General features: G+C 39.9%; 1 protein-coding gene across 3 annotated transcripts in view; it reads left to right on the top strand.

The window, feature by feature from the left end:
- LOC140739900 (hippocampus abundant transcript 1 protein-like) overlaps positions 1 to 16,333 on the top strand; it is a 72,688-nt gene that overhangs the window by 41,083 nt on the left and 15,272 nt on the right. For all 3 annotated transcript variants that reach the window (XM_073068558.1, XM_073068560.1, XM_073068559.1), the window contains exons 3-9: positions 3,697 to 3,759; positions 4,806 to 4,933; positions 7,062 to 7,176; positions 9,980 to 10,198; positions 11,794 to 11,907; positions 14,244 to 14,315; positions 14,520 to 14,632. In XM_073068558.1, the coding sequence (XP_072924659.1) occupies positions 3,697 to 3,759; positions 4,806 to 4,933; positions 7,062 to 7,176; positions 9,980 to 10,198; positions 11,794 to 11,907; positions 14,244 to 14,315; positions 14,520 to 14,632 (824 nt within the window). The remainder of the gene's footprint in view (positions 1 to 3,696; positions 3,760 to 4,805; positions 4,934 to 7,061; positions 7,177 to 9,979; positions 10,199 to 11,793; positions 11,908 to 14,243; positions 14,316 to 14,519; positions 14,633 to 16,333) is intronic.

The raw sequence follows: 16,333 nt of genomic DNA, 5'->3' as shown, positions 1-16,333 counted from the left end.
GCATTCACTGAACCATTGGTTAAATGTGCTTTGATACTTGATAAATTCACAACAAGCCAACTAGCAATCTTGACCCAAGCTCTCACAGGAAGGGTGACTGTATATTTAGGTTTTGATGGACAGTGGGTTCCTGCAGAACTTCACACTGTTAAACTCCTGAGGTGAAAACCGGGCAGAAAAAAAAATCAGTTCATTGCGGGTGAAATTATTGGAGATGTAATTAAAAGAATGAATGAATAAATGTGAATTACTTTGTGGGATGTAAACTAACTTTAATCCCCAGGATTATACATGTGCTGCTTATTATGCGTTGCCAAAGTGCTTCAGTGCATTTGTGCATGATGGCATTGTCCAAATTATTCAGTGCTGAGTGTGATACACATATGAAACAGTTTGTAAGTTAAGATTTTCCCACATATGATAGTGCTGCCGTGGGCTCTACTTAAAGTGAGTGATGTTCCAGAGGAATAGCTGTATATTGTGGATTTTCACTCACACCCATCCTCATCCACCCACCACAGACTTTTCCAGAGTCTCACTGAAAATGTTTATTACGGGTCTGTATGCTGCAATAAGAGCAGATTGGTGTCTTGTGATGTTTTGGGCAGGGGTTGGGAAGAGGTTCAGTGGGGATCCAATGAAGAATCTTTTCACTGAGAGTAGATGGAATCGAGTAGGTTGTAGAAATGGGTACTCTCTTCAGAGACATAATTCAGCTTCAGTAATTTCCAGGGATCAAGTTGTTTAAAGAAAGAAGAGTGTGCCTGATTTCTTTACACTTGGTGTACTTCCTTAAAGACAAGATGGGGAAATAGTTGTCAGTGGATGTGAGGAAGAATAAATTAGAATACTTTGGGAAAATGGATGTACTGTGATTCTTTTAATTTTTCCCACCAATCACAGATCTTCCCTTCTATTTTCTGCCTTCCTCACTACATCATAAAAAAAACTGGACCACTGAATTGTATTACTTTCATTATGTTTCAAATGGTTGGCCTTAATTATTTTCTCTTTCTACAAATGTTGGGTGACTATTTCTTGCATTAAGTTTTTATTTCAGGCTTTCGACATCTGCAGTATTTTACTTTTGGCTGATGGCCTTTGAAAGCAAAAATTGTAGGTATTGGAAATTTGAGCTTGAAAACAAAGTATGACATGTCGGCATTTATTGCTGTCACTACCTTGTTCTAGACTTTGTAGAATCTGTTTATTCATAATTCAATTAAAGTTCTAGCTTTGTTTTTGTGATAAGAAATATTGCATCTATATTAAAACAACACACACAAAATGCTAGTGGAACACAGCAGGCCAGGCAGCATCTATAGGAGAAGCACTGTCGACGTTTTGGGACGAGACCCTTCGGCAGGACTAACTGAAAGGAGAGATACTAAGAGATTTGAAAGTAGTGGGGGAGGGGGAAATGCGAAATGATAGGAGAAGACCGGAGGGGGTGGGATGAAGCTAAGAGCTGGAAAGGTGATTGGTGAAGGTGATACAGAGCCAGAGAAGGGAAAAGGATCATGGGACAGGAGGCCTCAGGAGAAAGAAAGGCGGGGGGGGGGGGGGGGGGGGGGGGGAGCACCAGAGGGAGATGGAGAACAGGCAGGGTGATGGGCAGAGAGAGAGAAAAAAAACAAACAACTAAATTGTATTGGTGAGACCACACCTGGAGTACTGCGTGCAGTTCTGGTGTCCATATTTAAGAAAGGACATACTGGCTCTCAAGACAGTGCAGAGAAGGTTCACTAGGTTAATTCCGGGGATGGGTGGGTTGATGTATGATGAGAGGTTGAGTAGATTGGGACTCTACTCATTGGAGTTCCGAAGAATGAGAGGCGATCTTATTGAAACATATAAGATTGTGAAGGGGCTTGATCGGGTGGATGCGGGGGAGAATGTTCCCAATGATGGGTGAAACTAGGACTAGGGGGCATAATCTTAAAATAAGGGGATGCCGTTCCAGGACTGAGATGCGGAGAAATTTCTTCACTCAGAGGGTAGTGGGGCTGTGGAATTTACTGCCCCAGAGAGCTGTGGAAGCTACTACACTCAATAAATTCAAAATGGAGACAGACATTTTCCTGGATAAAAATGGCATTAGGGGATACGGTGAGCGAGCAGGTAAGTGGACATGAGGCTAGGTTTAGATCAGCCATGTGATCTCCTGGACCAGTTTTCGATAGCCTGGATGGGTCGGAGAGGAATTTTCCAGATTTTTTCTCCTCAATTGGCAACTCGGTTTTTTTTCCCCGGGTGATCACATGGGTTTGGGCGGGATGAATAATAAAATAAAATGGGCAGCATGGTGCCCTGTTGGTTGGCACTGTTGCCTTGTGGGATTCGTTGAAAACTAGAGTTAAGATTGGATCAGCCATGATCTTGTTGAATGGCAGAGCAGGCTTCGGGGGCCAATTGGCCTACTCCTGCTCCTATCTCTTATGTTCTTATATGTCAGGGATGGGGTAGGAAGGGGAGGAGGGGCATTAACGGAAGTTAGAGAAGTCAATGTTCATGCCATCAGGTTGGAGGCTACCCAGCCGGTATATAAGGTGTTGTTCCTCCAACCTGAGTGTGGATTCATCTTGACAGTAGAGGAGGCCATGGATAAACATATCAGAATGGGAATGGGACGTGGAATTAAAATGTGTGGCCACTGGGAGATCCTGCTTTTCTCTGGCGGGCAGAGCGTAGGTGTTCAGTGAAATGGTCTCCCAGTCTGTGTCGGGTCTCACCAATATATAAAAGGCCACACCGGGAGCACTGGATGCAGTATACCACACCAGCCGACTCACAGGTTAAGCGTCGCCTCACCTGGAAGGACTGTCTGGGGCCCTGAATGGTGGTGAGGGAGGAAGTGTAAGGGCAGGTGTAGCACTTGTTCTGCTTACAGGGATAAGTGCCAGGAGGGAGATCGGTGGGAAGGGATTGGGGGGGACAAGTAGACAGGAAGTCGCGTAGGGAGCGATCCCTGCGGGAAGCAGAAAGGTGGGGAGGGAAAGGTGTGCTTGGTAGTGGGATTCCATTGGAGGTTGGGTAGCTTCCAACCTGATGGCATGAGCATTGACTTCTCTAACTTCCGTTAATGCCCCTCCTCCCCTTCTTACCCCATCCTTGACATATTTAGTTTGCTTTTTTTCTCTCTCTCTGCCCATCACCCTGCCTGTTCTCCATCTCCCTCTGGTGCTCCTTCCCCCCCCCCTTTCTTTCTCCCGAGGCCTCCCATCCCATGATCCTTTCCCTTCTCCAGCTCTGTATCACTTTCGCCAATCACCTTTCCAGCTCTTAGCTTCATCCCACCCCCTCTGGTCTTCTCCTATCATTTCGCATTTCCCCCTCCCCCACTACTTTCAAATCTCTTAGTATCTCTCCTTTCAGTTAGTCCTGCCGAAGGGTCTCGTCCCAAAACGTCGACAGTGCTTCTCCTATAGATGCTGCCTGGCCTGCAGATTTCCTCATGTTTGCATCTATATTACCTACATTATCTTCTGTTGGAGTCATACAAACTATGGCAGCAACAAAGAAAATTGTTTTCATCAATGTGGCATGCATTAATTAGCTTTGCTGCAGTCTGGAAGAGGCCTTGCTAGATTGCTACTAGACCTTATCAAAACAGGGAAGCAGGATTCTCAGCTGACTGTAATTTTTTTTAAAATCCTGCAAAACAATTTCAACATGTAACATTTAGTTTTTCTTTAGGTTTTGCACCAGACGTTTCCTCAGCATACATTTCTAATGAATGGACTTATTCATGGGGTAAAGGTAAGAAAATGCAATCACATAGCTTCAAGCAAAATTTGTTCTTTTCTGATTGGTATGTGTAAGTTAGAAGCTCCACTAGTCTTTAACCAGCAACATTATTTTTGGCTGGTACATTGAAATTCTAAGACTGCTTTTATTAGCACATCTATAAAGCAAAGCAATGTGAGAAATCAGATAATGGGAAATATTGGAAGTTTAGAAATCTGATTTGAAAGTATGGGCAAGAAAGTCAGTTTAATATTTTGACCTTTTATTTCAGATGGTGTGTCGCACACAGAACCATTTTAGCCATTTGTGTTGGTTTATGAACCTTTCCTAAGTGGATTGACCATGCCCTTTAGCTATCTTACTATGAATGTAATTTTAGCCACTTAGATTTCCTTTGGAGCCGGGTCAATAATTCTGTTCATCACCAGCAGGCTGAATATGAATATTTGGTGGGTTAGTTATCTCCGATGTATCATTCCCCCCCCCCCCCCCCAAAGCCAGTTGATCTGTGTATTTTGAGAATTGTTTTTATTTTAAATTTCTAATACTGAGGGTTTTGATAACTGGAAAACAGTCCATCCTAATAAAGTCACTGTGCTTGCTCTTGTGTGTTCCTTTGTCTGATAGCTGTTGCAGGTGTGCATGAGTATGAAGTTTTTGTATGTCTGACAATTTATTCTGTCAATGGGCAAGTCCTTTTTCATTTCTGACATAGCACCTCTCTAGTCTTTTGGTTGGTTTGGCAAAGTTGCTGCATGCCTGCCTGTTTTGGTTTGTGTGCATTTGTTTAATGCATTTGAATGTTTTTGTTTGACTGGGCAAGTGTTTTGTTTTTACAGTTTTTGTATGTGTTTTAGGTAGTTCCACAAAACCACTGCAAGTCTTGTCTCATCAGACAAAGCCACTGTTCACATTTGTTCTAAGCAGGAATATTTTGGTTAGTTTAACAAAGCCACTGACTGTGTGAGGTTCTGTGCAAGGGTTATTTGTTTGTTTCAAGCTGATTGCGTGATTGTACAAATGTGTTTTGGTTTCTAATGCCTTGTTTTGATCTGCAGGGAATATTATCATTTCTCAGTGCGCCTCTCATTGGAGCTTTGTCGGATGTTTGGGGCAGGAAATCCTTTCTTCTTTTAACTGTGTTCTTCACCTGTGCCCCGATTCCCCTCATGCGAATAAGCCCCTGGTGAGTGTCTGCAAGCTGCTGCATCAAATCACTATTTGTTGTAGAGTGTCCGTGAAAAGCATTTCATCAGATTTCTGAGCTGTGAATAAGTTATGTGGTGATTTGTCCTGCACTTAAGATTCAGATTCATTTATTTATCACATGTACATCAAAGCGTACAGTAAAATGCGTCACTTGGACAGGTACATCACAGAATGGTGAGGTAGAGTTCTTCAGATTGAGTTCTGAATCCCACCTTAACCCACAAGGCCAGTGTTTTTCTGGTTCACCATTCACCACACAATGTTTCCCTGGTATGTTTTTGTTTAAATTCAGTGCACTGGTCTGTAGATCCATTTTCTGTGAAAGAGAGAACTTTCAAGTTAACATACAGTTGCAAGAAAAGGTTTGTGAACCCTTTGCAATTACATGTTTTTCTGTATTACACAAAATATGGTCTGATCTTCAACTAAGTCATAATAATAAACAAATACAGTCTGCCTAAACTAATAACACACAAACTATTGTACTTTTCCTGTCTTAATTGAACACATTGTTTAATCATTCACAGTCCAGGCTGGAAAAAAGTATGTTAACCCTTGTATTTAATAGCTGGTAGAACCTCCTTTAGCTGCAATAGTCTCCACCAAATGTTTCCTATAGCTTCCGATTAAACTAACATATTGGCGAGGAGGAATTTTTGACAATTCCTCCTTATAAAACTGTTTAAGTTCATCAATATTTGTGGATTACCTTGAATGAACAGCCCTCTTCAGGTCATGACACAGCATCTCAATTGGGTTCAGGTCAATTGGGTTCAGGTCTAGAAACCTGACTTGGCCATTCCAAATCAAGATTTTTCTTTTTAAACCATGTTGAATTAGTCCTGTATTTTGCATCAGTGTCTTGTTGCATCATCTGACTTCTGTTAAGCTTCAGAATGCTACCCTAACATTCTCCTGTAAAATGCCGTGATACAATTTTGAATTCATTGTTCCTTCAACAATTGCAAGCTATCCAGGCCTTCCATTGTGCTTCATGGGTGGGATGAGATTTTGGTGTTGGTGTACAGTGGCCCTTCTCGTCCAAAAACCTTTTTGCATTTGCCAATAAGTTCAACTTTTGTCTCACCTGTCCAAGAACATCATCCCAGAAGTGTTATGGAACATCCAGATGGTCTTTTGCAAGCTTGAGATGTGAATCAGTGTTTTTTTTTGGGAGACAAGTGGTTTCCTCCATGGCATCCTTCCCTGAACGCCATTCTTGTTCAGTGTTTTTCTTACAGGGGATACATGAACAGAGATTTCTGCAGGCTTTTTGCAATTACCCTTGGATTCTTTTTCATTTCCATCAGCATTGCATGTTGTGCTCTTGGTGTGTGCTCTTTGCTGGATGCCCACTCTTAGGGAGAGTAGCAACGATACTGAATTTCCCCACTTATAGACAGTTTCTCTTACTGTGGACTGATGAACACTCAGGTCTTTAGAAATGCTTTGGTAGCCTCTTCCAGCTTCATGCATCTCAAGTTTTTCTGAGGTCCTCTGAAAGTTGTTTTGATGGAGGCATGATGCACATAAACAGATCTTTCTTGAGAAGAGCAGGCTCTGTCAGTAACCTGACTGTGTCTTTTTGTTTATATAGGACAGGGTACCTCTACAACCCACACCTTCAATCTCATCTCTTTGATTGGAGCACCTGACTCCAGGTAGCTTTTGTAGAAGGCATTACTCCAGAGGTTCACATACTTTTTTTGAACCTAGAATGATTGTTTAAATGGTGTACCCAGTATTGACAAGAAGATGTACAATTTTGGTGTTATTAATTTGGGCAGATTTTGTTTTTCTATTATTGGGACTTAGATGAAGATCAGACCATATTTTATGAGGAATAAATGCAAAAAATCAGGTAATTGCAAAGGGTTCACAAACTTTTTCTTGCAATTAATTGAAGCTTTTGACTGCTGTTGTCAAATTAACTTGGGTAAAGGGGATCACAATCTCTACCTATGTCAGTGGGTCACAGTTGAACGCCTTAACTACATCTGTCTTTTTGGTATAGAACAAACTAGTACAATTCCAGTGGTATGTATTTACATTAGGAATCCAGTATTCAATGAATTGTGTGTTCTTATTTGTACTATTCTCTGCAGGTGGTACTTTGCAGTGATTTCTATGTCTGGAGTATTTGCAGTCACGTTTTCAGTGATATTTGCTTATGTAGCAGATATAACTCAGGAGCATGAGAGGAGCACTGCTTATGGACTTGTAAGTAAAAAAGCCATTGTTTAAAATTAATATTTCTTACTCCCCTCTATGGCCTTTTCTGGGTTCTTAACATGAACAATCCTTAACTAAGCATTATTATTGAAAATTGAACAATACTTTGGCAATGGATAACACATGACATTTTAAAAGTACACTTCTGCTGCTGCTCTTCTGAGTTTGAAAGTTTTATATTCATAGAATCCTGAAGCTTGTAGCGCAGTAGCTCATTCAGCCCTTATGTCTTTGTCTTGTTTTTATGGGAAGGGGTTATTTTATTTCTTAATCCATTTCACTTGCTTACATAATCCAGTTAAAATATTTTGAGATGTTAACACAACTTTTCAGATCCTAACAACTAAGTGAAAAGGTTTCTCCTAGCCTTTCTCTTGACCTTTCGTCAATGATAAGACAAATGATCTGGCTACTGGCCTCTACAATGTAGTTTATATCTCCATTGATACTGTCAAAACTAGCTAACTGCCCACAGCATAGAATGTTGTGTCGACCAAGTTTTCATAGGGTTCTCGTATGTGCCATACTCAAGACATTAGAACTTAGTTCCATCCCCGTCCTAATTCTCTGGCATGGCATTACTTGGAGAGTAGGAAATTCTTCCCAATGCCCTAGATGGCAATCTTCCATTAATCAGCAAGCCTTCTCGCTGTTTTGTGGAGTAATTTTGCAGACTGATGGAAACAACATCAAATTAATTCACTATTATATAGTTGGAAGTGTTATTTATTTTGGAGTAGTTAAGTTTATCCTTTGTTGGAACTGTGCACATTTGTAGAGATGGTCATCTGTCAATAGGGTGATCTAATTCAGCTTTCCTCTTTTTTAGTCAGTGATTTCAAAATTTTCCCTTTTATTCTAGCATTTGAAGTCTTCAGTTTTGATATTGATGAGGAGTAAATGTTATTTAGTGAGACTAGAGCATCTAGTGTAAAATTTGCATATGAAATTGTATAACTGTTAGGATTAACAAAAGTGCAGTGAGACTCTGCAATGGGCAAGGACATGACAGGTAGAATACAAGGTAGAAAAATGAGGACATGCTTAGAAAAGAAATAGGAAGGTGGAGTATTTTAAATGAGCAATTGAGAAGACCTGAATGTCTGAATACGCTATTGTGCATATAGCAATTATTAAGGCCTATTTATTGAAAGAAGATTTGAGTACAGTAAAGACCGCCAGCATGTAAGGCCCTACTGCTCTTACCCTGCTGCAATATTCTTTATAGGTCTTCCTACCTAAAGCAAGATGTACCTTCTGTAGGAGTGTAACAGGGATTCATTGGATTGATCTTCTGGGGTGGAGGCTGGTGTCATAGGAGAGTATATTAAGTAGCTGATGTGATGGTAATGGGTTTGTTGTCTGCCAAGTCCAGAACACAAATGAAGTACTTAAGCCCTATCCAATTATGGAGAGATATGCATACCCTCACTAAAGAGAGGTTATAGTATAGCTAACTAATCTACAAAAGCTAAATCTCTTCCTAGTTTATCCTCCACAGCGAGTTTAGATGCCAATGCCCACTGTTTGAGTAGTGGGTCAACCCCCCACCTACCCCTCCCTACTACAGGGGAGATGCTCCCAGCTAACAAAATAGTTAATTTATGAACACAGTTCATTTATTTTTAAATTCAGATAAAATTCTTAAAACACACTTAAAACTCGGGATTTCTATCTTGTATAAGGTTTCAAAATTACAAACTATTTCTAAAACACAGGCACGATTCCTGTAAGCTTAAAAAGATATACCCAAGAGTTGCAAATGAATGAGTCATCCATCAGAGAATTGAAGGTGAAGGAATGGATTCTAATCACTCCATCAATCTTCTTGTCATTCCCAACAAGCCCCTCTGCTCTGTAACATTTATACTGGTTTTGCTGCTTGGTGACTTCACATATGATATTTGTTTTTCAAATACCTTAGCTGGGAAATTTACATCAATGATCTAAAAGTTTCTGTGATAGAGACCACAAAATTAATGCTGTGTGGCTTGACTTTCTGAGTACACAAATTTCCCAACTATTGATAGATCAGCTATTTGACGTGCTAAGTGATAGCTGGCAGACCAGTCTGATACTTCATTGAACTAAATATCTTACTAGTGTTGTTTGGTTTGATGCATGCCCATTTAACATGGGTTTCAACTCTTGAGCAGCCAGCCCTGTGCCTTGGGCCAGCAGTCCATGCTCTAGGCAGTACTGATTATTTGAAAAGCTGTCCTTTAACTTAAGATGAATAATAATTTTCGATTTACATTAGCAACTGAAGACTGGTTCTTGTTTACAACAAGATGACCAAGGAATATTGGTTGGGAGTTAAATTATTCAAAAACAACTCAACCGCTGGTAGAGTTTTGAGTTAGAGAGTTGAGATTGGTAAAAAGGATCTGGGCCCTAGACAGTGAATATCCATCACACTTGGTGTATCTCTCTAGAGATTGGAAGGATGAAAGATAAAGTTCAGTGAAGAAAATTCCAATGGGGCTTGATAAGCTAAATGCAAGGATGATGTCTCCCTTAATGAGTTGTCTAGAGCCAGGAGTAAGCCTTCAAAACCTAGATTGGCTAGTCAAGTCAGAGATTAAGGTGTTTTCACCTTTAGCATTAAAGTTCTCCCCTGAAATGAAGGATCATTTTGTGGGGGGAAAATTCAAGACATGCATAATCAGCATTTTTAAAGTGTTGTGATAACTGAATAGTAGACCAGAGATGTGACAATGGATGTCTTTCTCCTGTGACTTTTTTTTTTATATCTAAAGTAGATTAAAACTTTTTGTTCTCTCTATTGAAGGTATCTGCAACATTTGCAGCTAGTCTTGTGACCAGCCCAGCTATTGGAGCATATTTATCCAGGGCATATGGAGATAACTTAGTGGTAGTTCTTGCCACTGCCATTGCCTTGTTGGACATCTGTTTTATTCTTGTGGCTGTGCCAGAATCTTTACCAGAGAAGATGAGACCTGCTTCTTGGGGTGCACCGATTTCATGGGAGCAAGCAGATCCTTTTGCAGTAAGTATCTGAATTCATTCACCAACCCATTCAATTGCATTGATTCTTTCACCTCCTCTTACTTGCCCCTCAAACAGGACACCTCTAAGGAACACTCTGCATTGTCTCCCACACCATCACTAACCTATTGACTCTGCAGATCTCCCAACCACTGCCATCAACCTCATAATTCCCACATCTAGTACCTTCTGTTTCTACCTCCTACCCAAGATCCACAAACCTGCTTGTCTAGGTAGACCCATTGTTTCAGCTTGTTCCTGCACCATTGAATTCATATCGACATACCTCGACTTTATCCCGGCTAGTTTATTGTCTTCCTACCTACATCTGTGACACCTTACATGCCCCTGATCTTTTCAAAGATCTTGCAAGTGGAACAAGTGCTACACCTGCTTCTACACCTCTTCCCTCACTACCATACGGGGCCCTAAACAGTCCTCCCAGCTGAGGCGACACTTCACCTATGAGTGTGTTGGGGTCATTTACTATGTTTGGTGCTCCCAATGTGGCCTCCTGTATATTGCTGAGACTCAACATAGATTGGGAGACCACTTCACCAAGCATCTGTGCTCCATCCACCATAACAAGTGGGATCTCCCAGTGGCCACCCATTTTAATTCCACTCCCCATTTCCATTCCAATATGTTCGTCCATGGTCTCTTCCACTGTCGTGATTAGTTCACACTTGGGTTGGAGGAGCAACAGCTTGTATTTTGTTTGAGTAGCCTTCAACCTGATGGCATGAACATCGATTTTTCAAATTTGCGGTGATGCCTCCCACCCACCCCCCTCTCCATTTCCCATCCCTTTTCCCTCTCTCACCTTTATCTCCTTGCCCATCCATTGCCTCCCTCTGGCTCTCCTCCCCGTCCCCCCATCTTCTTTCTTCCCTGGCCTTCTATCTCTAGCACCAATCAACTTCCCAGCTCTTTACTTCATCCCTCTGCCCTCCAGGTTTCACCTATCACCTAATGTTTCTCTACCCCTCCCCCACCTTTTAAATCTACTCCTCAGCTTTTTTTCTCCAGTCCTACCAAAGGATCTCGGCCCAAAACGTTAACAGTTTTTTTTTCCATAGATGCTACCTGGCCTGCTGAGTTCCTCCAACATTTTGTGTGTGTTGCTCAGATTTCCAGCATCTGCAGATTTTCTCTTGTTCTTGCCTTCCCTTTTTTGTCTGCCGTCTTCAGCAACTGAATATGAGAACGTGTCCAATTTGTTACCTCTTTAAAATGCTTTCAGGTGTTCTCATCTTCATCACCAACCCAAAAAAGATCAATTAATTCATTTGCTATTGAGTGTTTGTTTGTCCTCTTGACACCAAGAAGGGAAAGTGCTATGTTGTACATAAGTGGGTGATATTCAAGCACTTGAACTCAGCTGAGTCTTGTTTAAGTGATTTTTGACAAGTATGTGTCTTCGAGAGTGGGGATTGGAAACAGGAAAGAAGTGTACAAGGTGCTGATTTTTTCTGAGTGCTGTTGATATTTGTAACCCTACCCCCAGTAATTTTGAAATTCATGTGGAGTAGAACAGGATCCTTTGGCTCAGTTTGTCATTTTCACTGAGTTGTATTTCTTCTCATTTTGTTCTAGTCTCTGAAGAAAGTGGGTCAGGATTCAACTGTCCTGCTGATCTGTATTACAGTATTTCTATCGTACCTGCCTGAAGCAGGCCAGTATTCCAGCTTCTTTCTTTATCTCAGACAGGTAAAGTAGTCCAATAAAGCTCTTAAGTTTTGTAACGGTGGATTTGTGCACTAATTATACATTTTATTTGTGCACTCCAGCTTCATCTCACTAATTCTGTAGCTAGATGTCCCATTTGTCAGGATAATGCTATACAAACCAGCTTCTGTTCTTACTGTTGCCCATCTGTTTTCCCCTCTGAAGGTAATACAGTAGACTTGATATGCAGTCGCAGTCTTTTTCACAGATGATGTGGTTGAAATTGATACACCCACTCAGTAACAGAGTAACAAGGTTGCATCCTTGGTTTGTAGGACAGTATGACACATGAACCTTTTGTTTTAATGCACAGTGTTTCATCCAGACTCTTGAAATAGATTTTGTTCACAATTTAATTTATTGAATATTGATATTATTCGAGTAACCAACTGGAATGCTGTCAATGTTAGAGCTCTGTTGGAATTAACTATATAGCCATGTATTTAATAAATCAATGTTTTTACAACACTTTTGATATGATTTGGTGCCAATTTGTTAACTTGTGAGTCATTGCTAGAAATGGTAAAACCACCTTTTTCAAAATGCATTAACAGGAATGTAGAGATAAAAATAGAAAATACCATTAACCATAGAAGCAGAGTTAATGTTTCAATTGGTTGATCTTCAGAACACAAATGAGTGAACTGGGTGTGATGAATTTGAAGTAATGTTTCCAAAATGGGCTGTAATCAATACTAGATAATTGTTTGCAAAATTATCTATCAGTTTCAATTTGTGTTGGACATTATATTGCTTTTATCACTGGTGTGCAAGCAGTTTCCAGTCAGTGTAGCTGCTGATGGTCTTTTTAATTGCATGGCTTAGTACAGAGGCTATTAGCATCATCTGAGTTGAAAGCTTTGAGGATAAAGATCCAACTTTGAGCTTCAAATATAGGCTGAATTTTCAATTTTGATTACTGATGGAATGATGGATTAGCACCTTTTTGATGAGACTGCATCTGTTTCGCTAATGTCCCTGATGGAGAATAGCAACCTGCTTTCTTAATTCTACCTGGCTTTCCAGCCTCAGCAAAAACAGATTGATCAAAGATTCCACCAAGGTTTTTAGACATTCGTTGACTGGCATTTTAGCAACTGTCTTTGGTAAATGTATTTTATGAAATGATTTGTTATCTACTGAAATTTTGAAGGTCTTCCAGAAGTTCCCTTTTACACGAAGGGTTTTAGTGACTTAAAAAGAAATAAAGCATTACAGTAATACTAATGATGTCACAATTTGGTAAAACTTGGGAATAAGGAAGGGGTGAGCGCATTGAGGCTTCCCAGTAGTCAGATGGAATTAGAGCTGGTATGCAAGTAAATTTCAGAAGGGCAAAAGCAAAAAGGTTTTAGTAATAGGATAGCTTTCCCTGTAGTGAGTTTGGTGGCTTTAACGCATAGGGCTTGGAAAGGGTGGAATTTTAAAATTTGTTTATTATTGTCACATTTACTGATGTGATAAAACTTTGTTTTGCACCAATCAATACAGACTATTTTGTCTCATTGATACATCAAGGCAGCACAAGGGAGGTGCAATAACAGAATGAAGACTGTAGTGTTACAGTACAAGTGCAGACATTGTTCAAGGCCATGATGAGGTAGACTGAAGTCAAGAGTCCATCTTGTATTAAGAAATGCATCAATAGTGTTTTAAAAGAAGTAGACATTGGGCAGTAGTAGACCTTATGTTAGGGAACATGCATGTACAAGTGATAGAATTATCTGTTCAAGAACCCATTGGAAACAATAGTAAGCTTAAAGGTAGCCATGGGAAAAGTTAAGGTTGCCCTTGAGAGAGGGTTCTAAATTGGAGGAAGGCTGATTTTTAGTATAAGACAGGACTACTGGGAACAGAGGAGAAAACAATGTCTATATCAGGAGTTCCCAACCTTTTTATGCCATGGATTCCTGCCATTAACCAAGGGGTCCATGGACCCCAGGTTGGAGCTATTTAACAACAAGGTAGTAAGTGGTAAGTGTCATGTGCATTGTTGGGCTTCAAAATATCCACTGCTTCAGCCTTTGTTTATCTCTTCAGCATTTTGTTTAATTTTTACTGAAGGAGTCTTGTTTGCAGGAGATTGGTTAAAATGTAGAAATTGTAGTCTGTGGACTGGGTGATCTGGGCAGTGTGTAGGCATTTAAGGAGATATAGATATACACTTAAATAATCTTGCCCCTTTTCTCTTCTGGATCTGGAATGGTGGCAAGGGGTTTGTGTAGAATACAAACATCAGTCTGATGGTCATTTTTTACACTGTAAGTACATGGAAGCTATGTTTCTTGTTCTATTTATTGTGCTTTTTTGTTCTCTAGGTAATTGGATTTTCCTCAGAAACTGTAGCTGCTTTTATTGCAGTTGTGGGGATCCTTTCCATTTTAGCTCAAGTACGTATTTGCTGCTTGTGAAAGTTGTATTTGAAATGCATTATGTTTACTGTGATCCATTTAATTTAGTGTTTAAATCCATTATTGAATGAGATAACGCTGAAGGAAATGGAGGAATTGTGCTGAAGTTGATTTGTTTTCCCATCATTCTGATGTTTTTTTTTATTGCTCAAATGTTCATTTTTCTTGTATTTTTACTTGCAGACTGTGGTGCTAGGTGTCCTTATGAGGTCAATAGGGCATAAGAACACTATTCTCCTGGGCCTTGGCTTCCAAATTCTCCAGCTGGCATGGTATGGCTTTGGGTCCCAGCCCTGGTAAGTTTTCTGTGTCATCTGAAGTATTGATCAATATACTCTTTATTACAAAGTAGTTTGTGTGAGCTGCGCTGTTTTTTTAAAAAAAGCGATCAGTTTTGTTTCTGCAGTCTTCATAGAAGATAGGCATGTAAGATGTACTGTATATAATATATTGTATTTTAATATAAAATTCTTGGATCCAGTAAAAGAGATGCTGTAGAGGAGATGATAACTCAGGAAAGAGCAGCAATGGGATGGCTCATCAATAGCTGATAGTCCTGATGAACTAAATAACCTGAAGTGTTGTATTTACTGGAGTAATATCAGATGCAGGTGTTTATTCATGGAAGAGTAATGTATGATTCTTTCATTTGTAATTTCCTTGTTTTACAAAAAAAAAGATTTAAAGTACTTAAATGTTTCCAGAGTCCATTCAATCAATATTCGGCCACAAAGGTTGACTAAAGAACTAGGTTTTAATTGCCATCTCAATGATAGAGGCTTAGGGAAGGGTTTTCTGATCTTGTGGCACCAGTGGCTGAAGGAATTGTCCATCTTCCAGTGGATCAATTAAACTTGATCATGGTTAAAGAAGTGAGCTGGCCATGATTTAAGAATGTTGCAGAGCTCAAAGTAGGTCACGGGGATATGTAAGGGATGAGAAATTTACACTGAAGCATTGCTTCTGTGTGCAGAGTTGATCAGCAAACATTGTGATGATTGGTAGAGATTTGGTGCAATTTAAGATGGCGTTATTCCCAGAAACATGAGTTTCCAGAACGTGAAAAGTAAGGTGCAGAAACCTGTGAGTCAAGGTAGGGGTGGAATAGGGAAATTAAGAAATCAAATGATGGAATGATAAGTGTTTTAAAAGCTCTTAATAGTAGCACTGAATATGTTGATTGTTGTATAAAATAGCAAGATCATCTTGAAGAAGAGCAATGCTAACCCCAAAAAAGCAAAAACAAGCTAAAGCAACTGCTACCAGACAAAGTGGTTTATAACACTTCTAAACTTGTAGTATCTTGCTAATCAATTTTGTTTTTTCCACTTTTAATTTGCGCTACAAGTCATTAACAGCATTCAATAAGCTCAGCTGTGTTCTTTCATTAAGGTCTTGGCTATCAACGAGACCAGCAGGTAAAATAGGAATAAGGAAAGGAAAAGTGATACTAACTTCTCAAAGTGTATTGTGTATAGTGCCTTGAAAAAGTATTCAGGCTCCCAGAACCATTTTCACATTTTACCGTCCCACTTGCTAAATTTCACATATATTCAGGTAGGATTTTTTTTTTATCTACAAAACATTTTACCTCATGTCAATTCAAAAGAAAAATTCCAAAACCTGGTAACAATTTACTAAAAATTAAAACTAATTGTGAGGCTGAAACAGTATTCATCCCCTTTGTAATTACTCTAACTTATCCTAACCAGAATGAAGAGGAATGAGCATTCAAGAGAGTCAGGGAAATGATAATGGAGATACACAAATGTGGGGGAGGATATAGGACCAACTCAAAGGCACTGAACATATCTCATGGCTCAGTACAGTCCATCATGAAAGAGAAAAATGAAACCACGCCACACTGCCTAGGTCAGGCCTTCCTTCCAAACCTAGTCACTGGAGGAGAATGGCAATTGTAAGAGACTACTGTGATGCCAACAGTCACTCTGAGTGTGCTGCAACTGGAGATGAAGTTCATGGCTCCACAATCTCTA

The sequence above is a fragment of the Hemitrygon akajei genome, chromosome 16 (assembly GCF_048418815.1).
Source record: "Hemitrygon akajei chromosome 16, sHemAka1.3, whole genome shotgun sequence".
NCBI lineage: Eukaryota > Metazoa > Chordata > Chondrichthyes > Myliobatiformes > Dasyatidae > Hemitrygon > Hemitrygon akajei.
This window is presented reverse-complemented; position numbering and strand designations above follow the sequence as displayed.